This window comes from Sylvia atricapilla, chromosome Z (assembly GCF_009819655.1).
Source record: "Sylvia atricapilla isolate bSylAtr1 chromosome Z, bSylAtr1.pri, whole genome shotgun sequence".
In the NCBI taxonomy this organism is placed as follows: Eukaryota; Metazoa; Chordata; class Aves; order Passeriformes; family Sylviidae; genus Sylvia; species Sylvia atricapilla.
The window spans coordinates 16,485,496-16,509,262 of NC_089174.1; the positions used below are offsets into that span (position 1 = coordinate 16,485,496).

Here is a 23,767-nt window from a genome sequence, read left to right on the forward strand (position 1 = left end):
ATAAAACCAGTAGCTATCTACACTGTGAGACCAGTTTCTGGATACTGATAGCCACTGTAGTTTTGGATCTGATAAATTACTGATAAATTACTTGTGCCATGTCCCAATACTCCTTGTTTTGTTGGGTGGGGGGAGCAGGGGGGTGGGCTCCAGTTTTATGTTCAGTATTGTAAAAAGTAGAATTAGATTGTATTTTAAGATGTTTCATTATAGCATAGTTGTTATTTCTGCTAATTGTGCTCGTTGAGTTAATGTTTATTCTAAGGACTGCTTCAATAAATGTTAGTCAAATGCACAAATCATTGACCAACAGAGATTTGTTATATTCTGTTACTGGATTTTAGCAGTTCTGGAGGAAAATATTTAAAATGTTTCTCTCCCTCTTCCCCTCTCATTTTTCCCTGTTTGCACTTTTAAGGTATGGGCATTTTTCAGGGATAAATCGCAAAGTTCAGTTAACCTATCTTCCTCATGGCTGCCCTAAGACTTCCAGTGAAGAGGAAGGTATTGTATTACTTTTGTACCTAATCACTTAATATTATGTATATATAAAAAGTCATGGACTATTGGTATAACATGTCTTGATGTTAAGAATAGGTAATACTTTGTTTTGAAAGAAGGTATAGTATATTTCCTTAATGTTAGAATGCTATTAAAGATTCATAATGTTAAAGAGATCCTTTGACGAAGCTTTTCATAGACCAAATATTTTTTGTTCATTTGGAAAAAAAATTAACAACATACCTCACTACTAAGTTCCTCTCCCTGTGTACAATTAGATAATAGAAGAAATGAGCCATCTCTGCTTCTGGTTCTAAAATGGGGAGGAGAGTTGACCCCTGCGGGCAGGGTTCAAGCAGAGGAGCTTGGAAGAGCTTTCAGGTGTATGTATCCAGGTGGACAAGGTAAAAAGAAAATTATAAGAATAATTTAAAAAAAAATAAATTTGAGTGTCATAAATCACTTTTAAAGATAATCAAGTGCAAGATGAGAGTTTGAGCAAAATGTTTGTTTGGTAGGAGATTATGCTGGATTTCCTGGATGTGGTTTACTTAGATTACATAGCACTTACCGACATGATCTCAAAATCTACGCCTCTGATGAGGGACGAGTTCAGATGACTGCAGCAGCTTTTGCAAAGGTACAATATAAAATGGTATTTTTCCTTCTAAAATTCTGATACTCTCCGGTTTGTTTTTTCTTTCCAAGTCTGGGAGAGATTTACAGTTTATTAAAAAAAGGTATTTGCAAAGAGTAGTTGATTGTAAAAAAGTATCCAAATGATGTGCCAAACATTTGAAGTTCTTTGAGCATATGAAGACAGTTTTTAATTAAACAGCCATGTCTGAGGCACTTTTGTCCTGCAAGGCTCTTCCCCATAAGATTCTGTGAACAAGCTAAAGTCTGCTCACTTGAAGTCCTGTAAAGTACTTGCTGTAATGCAAGTACTTGTCTTGTTCACTTCTCCATGGATCTGTTATAACATCAGATTTCAATTACCAAGACTGTCATCTACCTTTATTTTCCTAACACTTGTGAGTAACAGGTCCAGGGCTCAATAGCTCATCAGTAACCTCTGTCAAAGAACTGTCCTAGGTGTTTTCCAGAAATCTTAGTTCCTTGTTCCCTGCAATATTGCCATGGAGTATCCAGGGCCAAGAGCACCCATGGAAACAAGGCCTGCAGTTAGGCGGCTTTCTCCACTTACATTAAGAAGATGTCATCCATTTCTGCTTTTAATTTGGGTGGTCTGTAGCAGAGGCTTATCGTGATACTGTCCTGTCTACCTGACTTCCAAAATGTCCTGTATTTAGTGACAGCAAAAGTCCATTCATTTGAACTATTCTACCATATCTCTGTAATTTGAATTAACGTAAAGCTCTGCAAGTCTTCAGACTTCCTGTTTGTTTGATTTGTTTCTATGCTGCATGTTTTTTTACAGAAATACTTCAGCCATCTGACCTGCTTTTCCTTGGTCAGCAGGCTGGAAGAGACATCACACCATTTCCTTCTCTATTCGAGAGCCCTTCCATTGCCAGAAAAATCATAAAAGTTTCCAGTCTTCTTCATTTTAGAATTCTCCATTTACCTCTTGTTCAAGGACTTTGATTGTCCTGTGACTCACATGGCTTGGGCTTTTGCCTCTGTAGAGTCTCCATAAGACCCTACCTGCTGTTAATCTTGCTAGATGCTATATGGTTTGCAAACTCTTCCCGCAGCTCCTCTCTGGTAACATAAGTCCTTGAGCAAAGCATGTCACCTACAAGTCAGGCAGCTGTTGCTTCCAGCCTCAGGGAGAAGGCACCTGGACTCCCCACAATCCAAGACGTGAACAGCTGGTGCTGGGGAGCATTCTCTGTGACATGTCACCATCACTGTTGCACCATCTGCAACCATGCTGCACACTAGCAGTGTTTAGGGCGCCATTTCTCTGAGTACATACATTGTGCCCCTGTTTATCTAACCCATAGCCAAGGGATACCATCTTGAATTTTAAATAAGTGGTTTGGATTTCTTTTTAAGGTATTCATTTTTTAATCTTCATCTGTATGCCTGAATAATTTTGTTGTTTGCTTCAGGGACTGCTGGCCTTAGAGGGAGAGCTGACTCCTATTCTTGTCCAGATGGTAAAAAGTGCTAATATGAATGGTCTGTTGGACAGTGACAGTGATTCTTTAAGCAGCTGTCAACATCGTGTTAAAGCAAGGCTCCATGAAATTCTCCAGAGAGACAGAGAATTTACTACTGATGACTATGATAAGGTTAGCATATGATTAGTTTCCCATGAAATAAAATAAATAAGAAAATTCTCATGCAAAAGTACTGAGCAGTGACTTTATGTATCTGTTATACAAAGTTATTTGGGTGCTTGCAAATAGTTTGAACTGCAAAGGTGGCTGTAACAACTGTGGCTGTAGATATTTTGTCCTGCAATTTGGGACATCAGAAAGCCACAAACTTTGAAGTGGGAGTATACAGGGATCTCGTTGGTTAACCTTTTTCACTGTTCCATTAAAATAATTTAATTATGCAAGAAATGACATTATATTGTTGCATTTTTTGTAGTCTTTACTTTGAAAGTGTATGCTGTAAGAAAATGTTTTCCCACCTACTGCAATTGTTTCAGTTGTTAATCTGCTGCAAGGCCTTTTTTTTGACTTAGAATACTAAGATACTGAAAACCAGTAGAATACTTTAAGTGAAATGAAATATCTCCTTAACATGCTAAATCAGCACATAGTAATATAGTTTATGTTGACTTAGTACAGAACACGTTATTGTTCCTGGTTTTAAATGTATTCTTTGTTGTAGTTAAGAAACTTCTTGCTCTTTCAATTGCTCTTACTCTGTCTCGTATAACAACTAAATGGAAGTCCTCAAATGAGGTTTTCAACTGCGATTTGAAAAAAATAATGAGAGCAGATTAATTAAGAATAATATACCCTGCATGTATATACTCTCTGTGGATTCATTTAAATATATAAAGTATCGTGCAAACCACTCCTAGCAGTGGCTTCAACAGTAATTCAAAAATGCAAGGATTTACTGATGTTTGTTATATAGATACAATCAGATTTGAAATGTGGCTGGAACTAATGGAGTACTCTTTGGTCACTGAAAATTACTAACCTTTGGGATTATAAAGCAATAAAGACTTTTGGGGGGTTCATTTATTTATAGAGGTTTTTTAGTTTAGTTGTGATTTGGGAAAATTATATGGGGTTTATTCCTGTGCCTCACTCCTATTTGTATAAATAATCAATTTCTTGATTTACATCATAATAGATAGATAGGAACTGAAGTTTTCCACATATAAATTACTCTATCCATTTCAGGAAACTGAGCAAGGTGCAAATAAGTATGTGACTTCTGTATAAATTACTGTTTCATATCATTGGTCACTTTGGATTCTGCAGACTTTTCTGAAAAAAATGAGGCTGAGCCTCACACATACATTTATTCTATTGTTTTAGTGATACTCACCTTGATGGTAGTAGTTTGTAGCTTTTACTATTTCTATATTTAATTCAGTTCTGAAGAACATCTCATATGTTGTTCATATATGTGCATTTAAAGGCTTTTTGTGTTTGTGTCCTGCCGTCCTGTAGAAACAAAAACCTAGGACATGAACAGGCAAACTAAGGTACCAGTTACTATTGCAAATCTGGTTCCTATCGAGCAAAAAATATTTTGTGAGGTGTGCAGTCTAATGACAACATTTCTAACAGAATTTACTTTTGTAAGCTTTTGAATACAGAAGTTACTTGAAAGGTATGGAAGATATGAAAGCTTGCTAAGTATATACAAAGTTTTAAACATCTTCCCAATTCTCCTGTCTTGGAATAAAAGAAATGGTTTTATGAATTCTTGTAGTTACTCAGATTTACTATATAGAATTAGTTGCTCTATGAATTTCTTATTACTTTTGAATCTCTAGTAAATAGTCCTATGTTTTGATGTATTTTCTTAATGCCTCAAAGGTAATAGAAAATTGATAAATTATTAAAAATATTCATAGCAACCTGCTTGAGTGCTTTTTCTCCAGTACTTGGCATCTGACATGTTTCATCTTATCTCACCAGGTCTTTCAAATCTAGTCTATACAGTTAATTTTGTGTTTATCTGAAATTGCAGCTCACTCCATCTGGAAGCATCTCTCTGATAAAATCAATGCAGGTTATTAAAAATCCTGTAAAGACATGTGACAAGGTCTATTACTTGATCCAGAGTTTGACTTCTCAAATCAGGCAGAGAATGGAAGACCCAAAGTCTGCAGGTACTGAAACATTTTTGTAGTCGTATTTAGTTTCTCTAGTTATCATATATGAAAGAGAATGATAACATAACTTTTATTCACTAAACTGACTTTTAGCAAAACATTAGTCAACCAATAATGGGCTAAGTTGATGGGCACAATCTGATTTCATATGCATAGTTTTGAAGGAAGTGAAAAGCATGAGGAACATGGAGTTGTATTGCAGGTAAGGGCTCTGTGGTGTTCAGAAATTCCAATGTTAGCATAAATTCTTGTCTTAGTTATTTGAAACTCAGCATTCCACAAAAGTGGAAAAATAGGAAAAGTTGTGGTACAAGGGCTAAGTTACATAGATTCATCTTATATTTAAGGGCCAGTGATGCATTTATGCAGCAGTGTGTTTTACTCCATTGTTGGGGAAGATGAATTAGGGAAACCTTATAAATATGATTGCTTAGCAAAACATTCTGAAAATATGAAATCTAAAATCGAAATAGAAATGAAAGCTTACTTTGAGTTGTAGGATACTGAGTCTTAGTTACTATATAACTTAAAAACAATGGCCTAGCTAGCTGAAGGAGAATCCCTTTTAATTGAAAAATACCTTTCTCTTGGCTAAGGGACCCTAAGGTCAATGTAGTAAAACAAAAGTTTAAAGAGTAGTTTTTAAAGTTTAAAATGTAACACGGTATGGTAATATAGTAGTTCTTATAGGCTGTATGTAGATTCTGTAGGATTTTGTGTCTTGTGTTGGTTGGTCACTGAAAATTAGAATATTCATCACAAAGGGAGATATAATGTATTGTAACAAGGACCTTGCTCTCTTACCCTTCCTGCTCCCCCTATTCTCGCTCTCTCCTGCACTCTTCCCCCTGCCACTTTGCTCTCTCGCTCCCTTCTCTCTTAGCTCTCACCCTGCTGTTCTTTCTCCCTCTCTCTTTGGGACTTCCCTTCAGAGGAGGCTGGTGGCTGAAGGCAAGGCCCTTTTACCCACGACCCTTGCAATAAACCCACATGTTCTAGAATATACAGCTTGGCAGAATTTCTTGTCCCAGCCATCCGCGGATTCACTTACACTCCATCATAGTGGAGCTGTGTAATTCTGATGTTTTCATCACTAAAATTAATATTATGTCCAGCTGGCCCTTCTTCTTAATAGTAATGCAGTTAACTTATTTTGATCCCTCTATAATTCAGTTGTTACTACTATGTAATTAAAATGCCCTTTTGTTACTTGAATGGCCTTAATTACTTACACCTGTCTATCCAGATATTCAGCTGTACCACAGTGAAACTCTAGAACTGATGTTGCGCAGGTGGGCCAAGTTGGAAAAAGACTTCAAAACAAAAAATGGAAGATATGATATTAGCAAAATTCCCGATATTTATGACTGTATAAAATATGATGTACAACACAATGGATCCTTAAAATTAGAAAACACAATGGAATTGTATAGACTTTCAAAGGCTTTAGCTGACATTGTGATTCCTCAGGTAAGTATTTTCAGTTATTAAATAGAAGAAAGTGTAGAATAAATTATTTGTTATATTTCTGTGGAAATGTCTATAATTGTATTTTCTTCTGAAGCTCCCACATTTTGCAGTAATAGAAGCCTTAAACATTATCTCTTATTTTTCAGTAGGAAGCTGACTGGGATATTTTAAGAAAAATTTGATTCATAATTAATTAAACTGTGTTCATGGTGAACTTTTCTAGACATTTAAGATGTGAATATGCCTTCTTCCTTTACAGCAGTATATTAAAATAAAACATTATGGTTCATCTCGCCATTCATCATAGATTTTACTGTTGCCTTTGTGAATAACTCTGTTTTCTGAAATAGCTTTTCATTTCATTTCTCCTGCTTATAGAAATTTCATTTTTGTGCTCCTTGCAAATGACACTGTTAATCCTAGCCTATGTAATTTAACTCATTTTAAACAATTTTAATTTAAAAAGACCTTTCTGCTTTTTCAGAATGTTAATACTCCATGATGTGAATGTAGGCATTAAATTTCATAGAATTTCAGGCCAGAAGTGAACAAGTTCAATTTGCATGCTCTGCAGGCTATTAAATCTGGGTTAGCTCTAAAATCTCTTAGGTGGCAGGACATGAAATTGATTTGTGATAACAGGACAGAACAGAGTGATACTTTCCCCAAGTGTCCCTGCGGTTACAGAGCAGTGTTGTAACAGAGGTATTTATCCATATTGTGTGCAGGAAGTTCTTCCTCTTCCCATCTCTCAAACTCCTTGACATGGAGGACAAAAATAATAGTGATGCATAGAATGCATTGTGTTTTGTGGGTCTGTTACAGTGAAATTTTGAAAGTTAGAGGGGAGCAGGTAAAAATGAGGGAAGGAAGAATAGTGAAGGAAGAAAAAGAAAACTTGATGGCCTGCACAATGCAAAGGAGGAGTGCTTGTGTTGCTCTCTAGGGTAACAAGAAGATTCATTCTATCTGTGAGAGCAGTATCATAACATGTGCAGCACAGAGTGCAAAGCTCCTGGAAGAACATGCTTTTAAATATTCATGTTATTACAACAGTTAACATCACTAGTAATTTCCCAGTTGTACATAAATACCACGCATTATTATTTGACATAAGTAGACGATCTTCTCTGGGGTGGTTTACCCCAAACTAAGACAGACATACCAAATATGTCTCTTTAGTGACTGTTAGAAGAAAGGAAAAAACCCCCAAACAAAGAACATTGTGGGAGCAGGATAGGAGATGGAGATGGTGACAAGAAAGAGGAATGACTAGATATTTTAGTTAAGAAAAAGAGCTTTATTGTACCAGATCCACTTCTTTGGTGTAAGTAGTGAAGGAAAAGCTTTTTCTCTGTATCAAATCATACAACAAAAAGGTAAACTGCAAATTAGTTGAAGCTATGTCAGTAATCATATGTAGTAAAAATGTTAAACAAAATGGTTTGTAGCCAGAGCAAACCAATAGATGACTAATTTGCTTTAATGTAGAAGGTTTGAATTAGAAGGCATTTTAATCTTCAGCTCAATTTGTTTTTACACAGGAATATGGTATTTCTAAAGCTGAGAAATTGGAGATTGCCAAAGGTTATTGCACTCCTCTAGTCAGAAAAATTCGTTCTGACCTTCAGAGAACACAAGATGATGACACTGTAAATAAGCTTCACCCTCTGTAAGCCAGTTACCTTTTTCATGGTTACATTAATTCCCATTAAAATTAGAAATATTCTATAGCTTTCATATTTGCTTTTTATAAATATCTTTTTAGCTCAGAGAAATTAGAAAGTATAATTTATTTATTTATTAACAGTTATTTTAAAAATAAGTATACATCTTATCATGGTCTAATAACATTTTTCTGTTTTTAAAGCTACTCCAGGGGTGTTATGTCCCCGGAACGCCACGTTCGTACCCGGCTGTATTTCACCAGCGAGAGTCACGTCCACTCCCTGTTATCCACCCTCCGTTACGGTGCCTTATGTGATGTAAGTTTCTCTGTTGAAGCCCTGATACTTTGAGAGGAACCTGAATTTTCCTCTGACTGTATCAAGTGAAACCTTAAGAGACTTCGAAATTTATCACGTTTTTGTCAAACACTTGATTTTCTATTACATATGCAGAAACATATTGCAAATTGCACATTAACTGGCATGCTGATTTCCATGAAAATAATGCTGTGTTCCATTCGCTGTATGTGTTAGAATCACAAATAGATGTGAAAAGGCCAGATTTTTTTTTTTTGTCTTCTGTTGTCACCAATAATTCTTTCAATTTCTGTTCTCAAGTTAGGAATCAGGCTTCTTTTGAATTTACTTTTGCCCTAGCTTACTATCTTTGACCATTGACATATTGTCAAGATGTCCCTATCTAATTTCAAGACTGCTCACAGAGTACAAAGTTCCTTCTGTGCAGTGAATTTTCTAACTTTCCTATACTGTTCTAGAATACTACAAAGGTAGTGTGTTATTCTCCATCTGATAGTCTTTGATACTGAAAAAGACAAAGTCTCCAGATTTAGAAATAACTTAAACTGAGCTCTTAGAGAAGATATATGCAGCACCACAGACCTATCTGCTTGTAAGATACAGCTTGACTTATATACTACTTTTCAAATCGTATTGATGTATTTGCTTATGGTAATGGATGACTAAACTGAGCAATGGCAAAAGCATGTGTAAACCTCTGTGACTTGCTACAACAGGTACACTCCAAGTTTAAGTTGATAAAGTTTGAATTTTTCTTTAAGGTAGATTACTAAATGTTTTGCTTCCTACAGCATGAAAAAGTAGTTTAAGTAGTCTGGGATGTGACAGTTATACCTCCTCTATATATATATATAGAAAGTTTTGATTACTCTTTTTGACTGATATATCTGTTAGTGTGATATCTAAAAAACATTTTTCACAATATTCCAACTGAAATTAATTTATTACAAAATTAGCAGTTCTCATCAGGAGCATTGAAAACAGTGCCTCTGTGTACATATCATCACTAGCAAAAAAACATTAAAGATACACTGAAATAACATAGAAAAAGTTCTGCTCTTCACTTTGCAGTAAATTGATGAGCAATTTTAAGTCCCTTATGGAGGTCCATAATTGTTTTTTCATTGTACTCTCTGCATTTTCTTTATCTATGATGAGCTTTGCACTTCTGCTATGAAAATCTGTGTAAATGGGGGAAAACTGAAATCATCAGTCTTTTTAAAGAAGCTGTGTCTGTGATATTTACTTGTTGATATTCTTTTTTCTCTTTAAGGAATCAAAAGATGAACAATGGAAACGAGCAATGGATTACTTAAATGTGGTCAATGAACTCAATTACATGACACAGATTGTTATCATGCTTTATGAGGATCCAAACAAGGTATTTAAAATGGATAAATATTTTCATAACTGAGTAGTGCTGAGCTATGTATTAAAGTATAAACCTATTTAATTATTTTACTTCAGGAACTTTCCTCAGAAGAACGTTTTCATGTAGAGCTGCATTTCAGTCCAGGAGCTAAAGGCTGTGAGGAAGATAAAAATTTACCATCTGGATATGGATACAGACCTGCCTCCAGAGAGGTAATAATTATGCCTTTCTATAAAGCAAAACCTAGTCTTTTTGGATATGTACGTACCTAAAATGAACACTGTAAAACTGTTCTGTAAAAAATACAAGTGTGATTTTTTTTTGTAGAAAAACGTGCAGTAAAAAATAAGTAGTCCAAATATTGTCCTCTTTGAATGGGCACTGAGGTGAAGGACACGGATAATTTGGATGTTCGAAGACTTTGCCAGAATTTTTATTAAAAATGCAAAATACTTTAAGAAAAATGCTATCAACATCAGAGTGTCACATTAATAATATTCTGGGAACTGGAAGACATATTTAAGAAATAGTTTGGCATGTTTATGAATACAGATTGTTGAGGAAGGATTGATATTTTCCAAGACACATGATCAGGTACATGGAGTTACAACTGCTTGTTGAGAAAGGAATGAGAGCAAAGCTTGACTGGATTTCTTCTAAATAAAAGAAGAAAGAAGAAACAGATTATTATGTAGATTATTGAAGTCTAGAGCAGTTTTCCCAGTCATATGTGATTTATATCTTGTGTTTTTAAAATCAGCTTGTTTTATCTTTATGCAGAATATTTATTTAAGAGCCACTTTTGTCTACAAGTTTGAAGATGGGCAGACAAATTGAAAATGAATTATGTATTTTCTATAGAATGAAGGCTCGAAGAAAACCTCTCATAGAAATGATAGTGATGAGGAGGCACACGCTCCTAAAAGAGATGAAACAGATCGATCAGTGGTGATGTTCAAGCCAATGGTATCAGACCCAATTCACATACACAGAAAGTCACCCCTTCCAAGATCAAGGAAGATTGGTTCTGTTGAAGTAAGTGTTTGTGTTCCAGATAATTTCTGTCAAAGACATTAACTTTTACTTGCTTTTAAGAAAACAAAACCAAATGTAATTCTGCTTTTGATTACACAGAGGCAGCATTATACATCTCACAGAATGTTTGCCCTTACTCAGTGGGAAATCCTCCATGACAAATAATTTCTCTGAAGGGATATTTTTTTAATTTTTACTATTCTGTAATAAGACTTACTTCTCTTTTTTTAAGCCGTTTTAGAAAAGTTGGTATTTGAAAATGAAGACTCTTTCAGTCTAAACCTGCATCTACAAACTAACATACATTGCTTTTCTATTCATCCTTACAAGACAGCTACTACTGGGAATTGAGCAAACTTTCAGGGTGATTGTGCTGAAAGGGAACAGAGGGATTAGGGTGGTAGGAGAGGTGCTGGAGGTGAGATGTCTTCTGCTGTATTTGCTTTCACGTGGAGTGAAAGTGACTCCACTTGTCAAGCTTTTGAAGGTAAGAAAGATAAAATGGAAGTGTTTTTTTTTTTTTTTTAAGTGGCTGGGGTTTATGTTTCATGAATTCTGTAGGTAACATCTTAAACAATCTAGTTTGCTGTCTTGAAAGCCATTGACATCTAGGTGTGCTTCACAGATATAGCTTAATGTCACAGAGGTGGGAGGATGCACAGTTGAATTGCTGATACCATTGGGATGGTTGAGTGGAAATTCAGATGGTGCATAGTGGCACTTCTGTGATATTAATGCTAGAAGCAGACTAACAGCTTCTTATTGCCTCATTTTCAGTTGCTTAAAACCATCAGAAATGAAGATTCACACCAAAAGCTTTTTCTTTCATGTTTGTGTTGGGAATGAATTGTCTGTATGCAGTAAAAGTATTACAGATTTGGAAATCACTTGGTTATTGGCAGTATGGAGAGAAAAAGATGCATGATTCCCTTCTGTAAGGATATCTGTGTAACTTCACATGACTTCCATAAATTAACAGGCATAATAAATGTTAATGTCTTACATTTTCTATTTCCAATTTTTTTCATAAACAAATGCTCACAACATCAGTATTTTTGATTTTTAAAATCTGTTTTTGCAATGATCATGCAAACTCCCCTACTAGCTATGAGTTCACTTATGCACAGTTTAATAGTCTATTACTTCAGACTTTCAACCATTTTCATAAATTATATGGAAGTTAACTTTCACAGATGTCAGAAGCACAAATTGCCAAATTTTGACTGTGCAGATAACATATGTTAAAAGACAATGTGTTTCAGCACTCAGAGCTTGCTTATTTGCTGGAAGGAAATAGCCAATTTTGAGAAAACATACACTATAAAGAATTTTTTTCTTAGAAGTAAAATAAGAAGTTTCATCTGGCCTACTGAAATCTGCAAAACTATGTTTGGAATATTTAAACTAAACACTATTATGGAGCAATTTTAAAAAGTCACTGCAACTTAAACTGCAACTGCCTTGAACTTTTATTTTTTTTTTTTTCTTTTTTTTTCTTTTTTCCTTCTTTTTTTTTTCTTTTTCTTTTTTTTTTTTTTTTTCCCCTCCTGTAAGGCAATTCTGTTTTCACCTACACCCATTAATTTGAAAGGACACTGTCAGGTGTGAGATTATATGGAAGTTTTAATCTGGGTTATAGTCAGCAGTATTTACAGAAGGAATGCAACTGTGACTGAGTAATGAAAAGAAAAAAGACTGAGTTATAGCAGTGAAAGAACAATGTAAAGCTCATTGACATTGGGAAGCAAACTCTGTAATACCAAGAATGTTAAATGCTAATGATACGTAGTGATGTAGACATGGAGGGGTGCTTAGCCTTACACTATCCTCCCTTGAAGTCCTGATAGGATGTTCAGCATAAGATAATTTTTAGGACATTTTTAAGTTTAGAAAACTATTACCAATCAATTTAGTGCTACTACCAATGAGTCAACTGTAAATTCTGAAAGGCAATTTTAAAATTTAAAAAGAAGCTTTCAGATAAGCTTATAGACTAGAAATGAAAGCTATTAAATAATAAATAGGAAAGTTTAAGGTACTTAGGAGGGGAAAAATTATTAAACAATATGTCAAGGCTAACAAAAGTTATGTTTCCAACATGTGAAAAATTATTAAAATTAGGAATCAATTATTGATAACAAATGTTTTCTCTCATATCTAATATTAGTCTACTAGAAATTTGATTGAAGTGTTGCAGTAAAATATATAGTTGGATGGAGAGATAAAAGTGAAACTGATAACTTTTTAATATTGTATTATTACTCTTCTCTCTTCACTGTTTAATAGTTTTAAAGGTAGTATGTAAAAGGGTGCAAGCAGATCGGGTTTTTTTCTTTTCTGTTCATTTGGCTCTGTTGAATCTAACTTTGCATGCTTTGCTGTTTTTTGCCCCCTTTCTCACTTCCAGGAAGAGAGCCCCCTGAGTGTGTCTAGCCCAGAGTGTATTGGTACCTGGCTGCATTACACCAGTGGTGTGGGTACTGGGCGTCGAAGACGCAGATCAGGGGAACAAATCACTTCTTCCCCTGTCTCCCCTAAATCACTGGCTTTCACATCCAGTATTTTTGGCTCATGGCAACAGGTTTTTAAACTTTACTTCATTAAACATTTTATGCATTCCAAGCAACAACTGTCTTTAAGGACATCTAATCCCTTGTTATGGATTATGTTTCAAGCAATATCTTCCACTTAAAATTACTTGCCAAGAATGTTTGGGGGAAAAAGAGCAAGTGCATGTTTTTCCACTGAATGTGTTACACGCTTTCATAAACATTTGGTTTCTTTATAGGAATTACAAATGTTACTACAGTAAAAAAGACTTAGTGTACTGCCTAATGAAAGAGAATTATGCTTTGGTTTAGTTGTCCTTTAAGACTTTAAAACCAGCATTGCTTAATTTGGTGGTAGGTAAATTGAAAAAAAAATTGCAACCAATACCACTTAAAATAATTTATTCGGTACTTCATGTTGCTATTCAAAACTTGTTTTGCATATATCATATTTTCAGTGGCCTGGTATTAACTACTGCAGGGAAAAAAACTCTAGCACTAATAATTCTTGCCATCTATATCCGGAAGTATCTGAAACTCCCAACACAGTACATCATCCATTGACTTGTACAATATTTTGAAGATTGTTCCTTGTAATGGGGGCTGAGGGGAAAGCAGGGGAAAAAAAAATCAGTAAATGTTTGGAAATACCAGTGAAGATCTAAAGCTATTTAGAATGTCAAGATATTGTTTACATGTAGGACAATGGATGGTGTTCTGTAACCATATCCTTTTTCTTTGAAAATTTTCGTAATTTATTGTAGAAATTCTAAAATTATTTACATTGAAAAAGTTTATATCAGCAAAGGCTGTGAGCATCTGAAAATTATACTGATTGAGCCTGTGCATGGTCAGTGATTGTATGGTGTCCTCAATAGCTTGTCTGTCTTTCCTTCCCTCCCCTCCTTTTTTCAATACAGGCGCAGTTTAGGAAAGTGCATTTGGTAAAATGAAATAAAATGTCTCAAATGTTTGTTCTCATATCAGTCTTGGTCTGTGTACTTTCTCATTCTGAATGCTTGCTTTGCACCACTTCATTGCAAGGAACTCATATGTGAAATGGACTCCCTTCACAAGGGGATATTGCATGATCTCTCATGTTTCCTTTACATATTTTTACTAACACTTATCATACAGCTTATTAACACCTGTCTGTCTGAAACAGGCTGCTGTATCAAGTTAAATGGATGTTTCATGCTGCTGTCCTACTTTCCCTTATTTTTCTGTTTCTTACATCCAGGTCCTATCAGAAAGCAATAGTAACTTACGAACACCAAGAACTATTCTGGAACAAAAGCAGAGTGGTCTAGGTATGTGCCTACTGTTGAAATTTTGTTTGACGTTTTCAGCTTTTCATCTGCCTGCTGTTCTCTATATTTGTATATTCTTTGAATAGCTTTTTTGTTAACAGGACCCAATAGTACTTGTTATCAATTACATATGCTAAATGTCTGCCTCTGGACTGGACAATTTTTCTGCAGCAAAATTTTTAAATTAGTTAAATAACTGAAAAGAGCAAATTGTTTGAGACTCTTCATACTACTGATTTTGTACTGCTCACAACAGGTACACAGGATTGTTTTTAACATAAAGCAGATTTTTACAATAATGTAGTTTCTGAATGAGCTTTTGGATTTTGCAGTAATATTTTGCATAAAAATGGCCTGCTTTGGAAACAGTTAAAACACTTTTCTTGAAAATTTCTGTTTCCTACTGTGGGCATTTGATGACAGTTAAGTTGTTTTTTCTGAGGGGAGGGGGAAGGGGAACAAACATAAAGTTACTTGATAGTATCAGAGGTTTTGCATATATTCCTCTCCTAAAATTAATTTCTTCTTTTCAGCATTAGAATGAATCATGCTATAATTCAAAGGCTTCTTTCAAATTCTCTTAATTCAAGTGGTGCTTTTCTATTGCTTTATTAAAACAGGCATACATATGTCTCACTTGCAAAAAAATGAAATCGCGCACTACTGTAAATCAATATTGCTTTTTTTCCCTGTGTGTCGTTTTGTGGGAATTACTAAGTATAAACAATGCACCACCTATATGCATAACTGAGAAGTAGCTTTTCCTTTATTTGCAAAGATAAGTATTTTTTGTATGTCTAATCTTTCTGTGATACTTTTCTTCCCATTATATTTTTCCCATAGTAAAATGCATACATCAGGTGCTTTTGTTTACTGAAGTCCTGGTTTTTATTATGTGCTTGCTAAAGTTAAATGAATATTCTTTTGTGTGTCACAATATGGCTTGTGGAAGTTGATGTATTTCAGTGTAGATTAAGGCATTACATTTGGTGTGAAAGGCTTTTGCCACAGACCAGGCACCAGTTTATTTTGGCTGTGATTGGTCACATGTGCTAGTAATGTTTCCCCTCACTGGACTGTTATAAGTAATGAAAGGAAGTCTTGCTGGTTTTTTAAAAAATCTGCTGCTACTTATCTAAAATGTAAAAGATAAGTTCTGAGTGAAAAATCACTTCTCCTTTCAACTAGTAGTAAAATGTAAAGGAAAAAAATTGCAACTTTTTTTCCCATTTTGTTCATTGTTGTATGTAAATTCCATTAATGGTTGATGATTACAGAAGTTATTTTTATATTTTTGTCTGTGGCTTTCAGTGATTTATTTAAACTTCCATTCTAGTGGCAGGAATGCATGAGTTGTAACAAAGTACTGTCATTTTCATGGAGCTGTGCAAAAGTCTTCTCAGGAAAGAAAGTCAAGTTAAACTTGATGAAACTGTCAGGTATTTTCAGTTTGTAACATTGTCAGTAATTGTAGCTGAAATCAAAATAGACTATTTCCAATTTGTTTAAGATTTTGTTGGGGTTAGAAGCACTTCCACATACTAAGTCTGTGGAACTGCATGAGTACTTCATAGTGGCCTGTCCTCTCAAAGGTTGATTTGGATGAAAGCAATGAGCAGTATTTTTCCAGTTTATATTTGTTTCAGGAATTCAGGTTTTCAAAGACACAACTTTCACATCATCATCACCATCAATCATTATCATTGTCATCATCATCTTCTTTTTGTTTCGTTGTTTTATGTTTACATTGATGCTAACTGGTAACTTTTTTTTACCAAAAGTGAAAACAGGACAAGAACTCACTTTGTTAAAGCCAGTCCTCTCTTTGCACATATAGCAGAATGTGCTGTTTCATGATTAGAAGCACAATAAATTATGATAGTTTCAGCCTACAAGTCCCACTCTGACATTACAAGCATATTGTGAACCTGTCCAAGGCACTGCCAAAAGCTGCCTTTTGTGTGGTAAGAGCCATGTGCTTGCATGCTGCATGCATCCCCAATGTGAATGGACGAACACCTGGTTGTTGTATGTATTTTCTCTAACTCCCATCAGGGTCTCACTGTGCGGGCCTGTTTAGCACCTCAGTGCTCGGGGGTTCTTCAAGTGCACCTAACCTACAGGATTATGCTCGTACGCATCGTAAAAAGCTGACTTCTTCTGGCTTCATAGATGGTATGTGCACACTCTCGCACATGCACGCACAACCCATGTGCCACACTGAACTTCTAAAGATTTTAATGGAATCCTAGAATCTTTGGCCTTAGTATTAATTTTATGAGTTTCTATTGCTTCTTTATTGCCCATAGCTTGCTCATGTTTAACTTAATAGTATAGTTAATTCTTATTTGTTTTGAATTGAACACCAGATCACAGGCTTGTAATGTGTGCCAGGAGATTCCAGCAAGTACATTTTTAAGTAACTGAAAGTTTTGTTTTTAAATTCTTTAATAATTTTAAACTCTGTTCTTTATCACTACTAATTGATCTTGAAATTAAATAAATTAATTGGAGCATATACAAGGAATGAAATTATAAAGTAATAAGTTAAATACTGATGGTGAAAATTTTAGGATTCCTGACCTTTTTTTTTTGGTGGGGTTTTGATTGCAAAGGAGCAGGAGATTCTCAGTTTTGGATAATCTGGCATAGAGAAGAAACTCTCTCACTAGATTGCAGAATGTAAAGATACCAAAGCACACCTTTATAACTCTGAGGTGAAACAGTATTCATGCTGTTCTCCCCCCCACTTCACTTCCCAGTGTTCAAGTCTAACCTGAATAACCTTGTATGCCAAAATCACCAGCTCATTCTGCTTGTTTTCATACACTTCATTACACATCTTGTAGTTACCAACAATCCAAATTTTCTTCTTTTTAACATCTATTTAGATTTTAGCCCTTTTCCTTGGTCCCTTCTGCATGCCACTCACTTCTAATACCTTCTCATCTTTTCTTTTTTCCTTTCTTCTTCCCTTTCTATTTTAAAATCTCCTTCTTTTGGTAGCTGTTACAAATTTCAGGTACCTGTTTTTCTCTTTCTCAGACACCACACGCGGTTCTGCTGTTAAAAGGTTTTCTATCTCATTTGCTCGACACCCAACCAATGGTACGTTTTGCTTTTATTTTAAAAACAAAATCGAAAACAAAAGGTTCCTTGCTTCATCCCTTTTATTTTTATTTCAAATACGGGGTGTACAGTATCATCCAGCCGTCTGTCGTTCCTAACTTCAAGCACAATTCCAAATATATTTGTAATCATTAGATATCCTAAATACTTTCTTTACCATTCATTAGTATAAATACAACATCAAAATTCATTACTTAGAAAAATCCATGGAAAAAAATAATTAAGTGCTACTGTTAATCATGATCTCTCTAATAAATTATTCTCCAGAAGTTCTTGTGTGATCAGACTGTATGGTACAGGATACAGAAAATGAAATCTGATCTTACTACACATACACTTCTTGATAGCTGCTGCTTCTTCTTTGTCTTTCTCCTGCTGAGCTGATTTTCTGAGCCTGCCCATTCTAAAATAAATCACTGAATTTACAGGTGGACTTTATGACTATCTTCTTGAAGTGATGCTAAATTACAAAAACTAAAGCAAAGGCTTTGGTTCTGTTCCTGCTAAATTGCTATACCTTTTATAGGACAAAAATTTATTTTACCTTATCATACTTCTCTGTTCATCAGATGTGCAAATTACTTAAATATTGCACTAAAAATCACAGCAAGAGAGCTGTGACTTCTTGAGCAGCATTGACCTCTTGAGCTTCAAGAGTTGAGAGTTAACTATCTTCAGTTTGCAAAAATTCTCATTTAACACACAGGACAGAGGTATGTCTTTTTCTTCCTCAGCAAAATATTTTGCATCTCCCTTTCTAAATGATTTGATAGGCCCCAGATATATCCTGTTCATGAAAAGTAGACTCAGTCTTCAAGACCCACTAGACTTTTCCAGATTTCTTAACTGCTGTTTTAAAATGTGCATGATTGCTGGCTGAGTTCAGTGACAATCATGTTGAAATTGCAGTGGAAATCATCAGTATTTTCATGTTAGATTCAAAATATTTTTGCTTAGAAAGAAAGTTAAAAAAAAGACATGAGTTTTTGTTTAGCTTTGCTTAGAAGCAGAGTAATATTTTCCTACATTCATTTTAAATCCATAGTGACTTTTTTGCACTGCAGTGTGTCTTGAAGTAAAACTATAGTAAGGCTAAATTTATACCATTAAGACTGTGTTTGATCTAAAAGGCCAAATCTAATGTCGTATCACAAATAGAAAACTTAGGAGTCCATTTTTTATGTTACGACTCAAACCAAACAATATTCCAAAAACATACAAGATCAGAAAGTAAGAACTGCATTTGAGAATCTGTGGCTAGTAATAGGATTACCTTCTGTTCCATTTAGTCACTTTTTGTGACTCCACTCTTTTTAAAAAGGATCCAAATAACTTTTATTGATCATATTAATTGTTCTGATTCATTTAATGCAGCAGTTTTACCACACATCTTTGACAAGATTAATGCATGCAATACGAGCTCCTATGAACCCTAAGTATATTGCAGGTTTCCAGGGTTCTCTACTAACATGACGCCATATTGATGTTGTTTCGTCTGTCCTCTGGATTATCATTTTAATTATCCTTGTCCCTTTCACTCTGTTTTTTCCTTACTTTTATGTTGTTATCACACCCTCTTCACTCATTTCAGACTATCCCCCCCCCATCTTTAGTTCAAGGAACATGGTGAAACAAGTATCTTCTGAAAGTGCTATACCTTATTTTCTGGGCCTCTGCAGAACATCCACACCTCTTTAGGTGCTGGTCCATTTCCTCTGTGGAATTTCTAGGCTCCAGTGGTATGTCTCTACAGCTTTTGTATCTTAAGACAGCAGGATGGCTTTTTGAGATGCTGCGCTAACCCTTTCATTGTCACCTTTTCATGCTCTAAGAATAAATACAGCCAAAAATCAAAGGCTCTTAGTGTACAGGAAATTGCCTTCTTAAAGGGATACTGTCGGGCTTCTTCATCACAAAATTTCAAATTTATTTCTTATAAATCATAAAATATTTATCAAAAAGCATTAAAATAAAACACTACACATAAATGTCCAAATTATGTTTCAAGCCATATCTCTTAGACATAAAGATACTACAACAGCCTGCTGGGATATGACTAGCTGACAGCAGAATTGTCAAAACTCAACAAAAAAAAATTTGGAGGGGGAATTCCTAAAACAAGAAAATTTTATTTCTTTTCTTTTTTCTTTTAAAGGGCAGGAGTGCATTTTGGAATTCCTTTTTAGTTCTCTGTCACATGCACTATAACAATAATAGTTACTAAAAAGTTAACCTGACATTGTCCCACTTCATTAACTGCAAAATTTGAAAAATCTCCTTCAAGTGATAGTGACTTTTCTGTTAGGGTGAAGAGAAATCTTACATTTTACTGTAAGGCAACGAAAGGGTTTGCGCTTTACATGCATGCATATAGTTATTTGGGATATTAATATGTATGGCAAGCATATTAGTGCTTATCCTGAAGGTTAGCTACTGACTTTATAGGAGAACAGAAATCAATAGTATGGTGGTGATTCTTTTGTACACAAGTCAAGTTTTCATCAAATGCATAATTTAAGTGAAGCTGACATAAATACACCTCAGTTGGTTGAATATTTGTAGCAGTGGTCCCTGAAATTTGAATAAGGCCAAGGTGTACTAAATATAAGTACAGACATTGGGGGGTTGAAATCTTGTTGAATTTCTTCTTTATGCAAAGTACTGATGGGGAGCGAATGGGCAACATTGGATATCACAGGAACATTGTTGCTTATTATTTTATGGGAAAGAACAGTTCATAGTCATAGTGCTATCTCTAATAAATGTACCTTGAACTGAAATTCTAAACATTATTTCATTCACTATTGCTTCTTCATTTAATTGTCTTAGAAGAAATTTACAGTATTGAATTGCAAAGTTGTAATGTTACAGCTGTATGTTGAAAACACTAATGGACATATTTTCCTCTTCTGAAATGCAACTGGATGAAAAGCTGTTTAATGGGTTACCAGACTTGAATCACTTTAAGGGACTGTAAAGTTTTTTTAGTCAATACGTTTAAATGCTTTTTAGTCTGTTAGTAATATGGATATGCATGGTTAGTGTATGATCAATACTAACATAGAAAAGCAAAGTCCAATAAATTTTTAGGTTTTTTGGGGTGCTTTACTTACCTGTTCTAATATATGAAACTTCTAGTTTTTCACTACTGTTTTTATATGCATAAAGGTAGGTGTATATCTGTCTCAAGGTATAAAAATGCTAACAGTGGTTTTTCCTTTGATATTAACTGCAGTTAACAGTTTGTTTTCACAGAATACTGAAGATGATAGAACATGAATTCTGCAAATTTATTTCTTGGAAGATACAGCATTTTTAGCTCTTGTCTGCTAACAAAATAGCTATCCTATTTTCGTGCATGAATGAATTACCTATTTAGTCTTGTGCCAGGCATCAGAATGAGTAGGAGAAATACTACCTTTTCCTGACTTTTTTTTTTTTTTTTTTTAGTGACTTGTTAAGTTTGTCTTAAAGGGAGATTATCTTCATGATGGGAGTAGAGCACAGTTCTCATGTTTGAATAATTCATTTGAATAATTCATGCATACACATGTACTTCATGTGTACGTGGGAGCTGTATCCCATGGTATGCTACACAGTATCTTTAGCTGGAAATTGGCTCATCTTGTTCCAGCTCCTGTAATATTTAATTTCCATGATTTCAAGAGACTTATGCCTGCACATGCTAATGTAAACTAAGCACTTTTTATCATGCATTAATGCAGTAGCTAAAATCCTGTCTTACGTTTGGAAATCTCTTTTTTTATTTTTTTTTCTTTCAGGTTTTGAACTGTATTCCATGGTGCCTTCTATTTGCCCTTTGGAAACTCTACACAATTCCTTGTCTCTGAAGCAGGTGGATGAATTTCTTGCTTCTGTTGCTGCTCCATCAAGGGAAAATCTACAGGAGACATGTACTGGCTATAGTTTGTAATTATATTAATTTTAAATTCTTAACTATTAATCTTTGCAGTGTTTTGCAGCTAACAAGTAAGTTAAGGATACTGCTTTTGAAGAAAATGAAAATGTACATAAACCATAATTTTACATTTTGTTCTATCCGTCTGTGGATATGGACACCTAAAATTCATTGAAGTAATGTCTCTGTTGGCTGAGGTAGTAAATTAAGGATTTAATGAAATCATAGTTAATTTCTTTTTTTACTACATTGACTTCTCTGTACTGTCCACACTCAGCTGAATTACAGATAATGCTTTTCAGGGAGCATGCAGTGTTCCTAGCTTTATACTGTACTGTTGTACTGGAAGTAACCTCAGCAGAATAGTGTTGCAGTTACACTTAAAACTTCATTATTTCCTGTTTCTTTCAGTATTATTTGGTGTTTCATGTGTAGAGTGCTTTGCAGTTATTTAGCTTTTTAGCAGTTTGTGCTGCATGTTTAAAATTTAGGTGATCTTGAAATACAGCTGAATTCCATCCATGTACATATGTCTGGGGAAATAATTTCTCATCACAATTCTACTGCTGTGTCTTTGGAAATGGTTTCAGTTAGGTCAGATTTACCACATAATAGAATTCTTATAAATAATGTTTCAGGTGATTGAAAATAATTCTTCCTAAGGAAGTGTCTAAAGACTCATGCTTCAATCAGGAAACTTGTACTTGCAAGTACTGATACAACAGTATTCTACCTGTTTGGACTTCTCCCTTTTTCCTGCTACAGGATTTTTCCTTGATTTTTCCTTCCCCGGCCCCGCCCCCCCCCCCCCCATTTTTTAATACAGTTTAGATTTTAATCAGCAGCTTATTTGATAGGGTAAGCATCCTATATTTGAGAAGGAATATAAGCAATTTAAGAAAATTGATGTTACCGAAAAAGAGCTCAGAGAGGTTTACAAGTATATGAAAATTCTCAGCTACCTAAAATGTCTTTTTATACTTGTTAGGAAGTTTGTGTGTCTTCAAAATCAGTTCAGAATTGAGAGTATACAAGATGAAGAAATACTGAAAAACAAAACGTGTCATACTCCTAGTGTATGGTTGTTACCTTTGTACCAAGGAATGGTTCGAAAATAAACCTGATACAATTAAAGTCATGGATGTTTAGTTCTCCTGCTTTCCTGTACTGTTTGGAGGTTGTCTAGAGATTAACGCATTGTGCGCCCTTTTCATAGACATGTTGGACTTAAAGCCTATTCAGGTGCCATGTTTATATTTCTGAGAAATAACAATAATGCTTTTGCCAATCTTCTGGCAAGGCACCTGTTACTGAAATTCTGACTTAACAGCATGAACTTATTATGTTCCTTTCTGTGGTAAAAAAAAGAGAGATTTTAAGACTTGTCTTTCATGTTGTGAAGTTTTAAGATTAGAGTCAAAAATCGGTAGCTGAGCACCTGGTTGTATAAATGTGGTATCTGATTTTGCTGGATGGATACACAGTCCTGTGGCTACCGTTTCTGACATCTGATTTAGGTGAGAATATTTTATTATTAATGATTCCTTTTCTTCTCCCACCATTTCAGCATCTCCAACTTACATGATGCCCCTTTCAGGAAAAAAAATTTCTTTAAATACATTTACCCCTGCAAAAATTCAACCAACTCCACTTGAAACTTTGCCTGAAAGGCTAGCAGTGGAGAAACTAACCTTATGTAAGTAAATTCTGTCAAAGGCGGAATGACTAACTTGATTGTTTCCAGCAGTATAATTCATTACGTGACTTCATAGGGCAGCTGTTCTTAACATTCCCCACATAAGTAGAATAAATTTGTGGGTCAGTGAGGACTCAATAGCATTACACAAATAGTTTAAACAGTAAAACTGTGTTAATAGTTACTTTCTCTTATCCTCTGAATTGTTTCATTTTTCATGGCCTGAAGTTCATGAGCTTTTGCTTTGAAGTATGACAGCTATCTCCAAGACAAAATAAATTTATTTATTTAAATGGCTGAATTTCTAAGATGTTTTCTGAACACCTAATGTAGAGCTCTGTGATTCTGTTCTGACTAAAGCTGACAATAACATAATGATGCATTCAATCATTAGTATGTTCAGTCTGAACTGCACTGTTGGCCAGCTGCACTGTCTGCTTTTGAATGGTTGTGCTGTTTAGAGACCAAATTTCACTTGGATTTCTGATTTCATTAGATAGTGTTGCTTATTTGTTGCTCTGC

The 23,767-nt window shown here is 34.8% G+C and overlaps 1 protein-coding gene across 18 annotated transcripts in view; it reads left to right on the forward strand.

The window, feature by feature from the left end:
- PPIP5K2 (diphosphoinositol pentakisphosphate kinase 2) overlaps positions 1–23,767 on the forward strand; it is a 49,688-nt gene that overhangs the window by 23,924 nt on the left and 1,997 nt on the right. For 4 of the 18 annotated variants that reach the window (XM_066339322.1, XM_066339324.1, XM_066339325.1 and 1 more), the window contains exons 14-30: positions 419–504; positions 780–905; positions 1,020–1,141; positions 2,580–2,762; positions 4,636–4,777; positions 6,027–6,250; positions 7,795–7,922; positions 8,121–8,235; positions 9,509–9,616; positions 9,703–9,819; positions 10,469–10,642; positions 13,050–13,223; positions 14,432–14,501; positions 16,557–16,676; positions 17,547–17,609; positions 21,413–21,544; positions 23,117–23,245. In XM_066339322.1, the coding sequence (XP_066195419.1) occupies positions 419–504; positions 780–905; positions 1,020–1,141; positions 2,580–2,762; positions 4,636–4,777; positions 6,027–6,250; positions 7,795–7,922; positions 8,121–8,235; positions 9,509–9,616; positions 9,703–9,819; positions 10,469–10,642; positions 13,050–13,223; positions 14,432–14,501; positions 16,557–16,676; positions 17,547–17,609; positions 21,413–21,544; positions 23,117–23,245 (2,213 nt within the window). Of the gene's footprint in view, positions 1–418; positions 505–779; positions 906–1,019; positions 1,142–2,579; positions 2,763–4,635; positions 4,778–6,026; positions 6,251–7,794; positions 7,923–8,120; positions 8,236–9,508; positions 9,617–9,702; positions 9,820–10,468; positions 10,643–13,049; positions 13,224–14,431; positions 14,502–16,556; positions 16,677–17,546; positions 17,610–21,412; positions 21,621–23,116; positions 23,246–23,767 lie in introns of those variants that run through there. The other 14 variants (XR_010745834.1, XM_066339328.1, XM_066339329.1 and 11 more) reach the window with 14 other exon arrangements.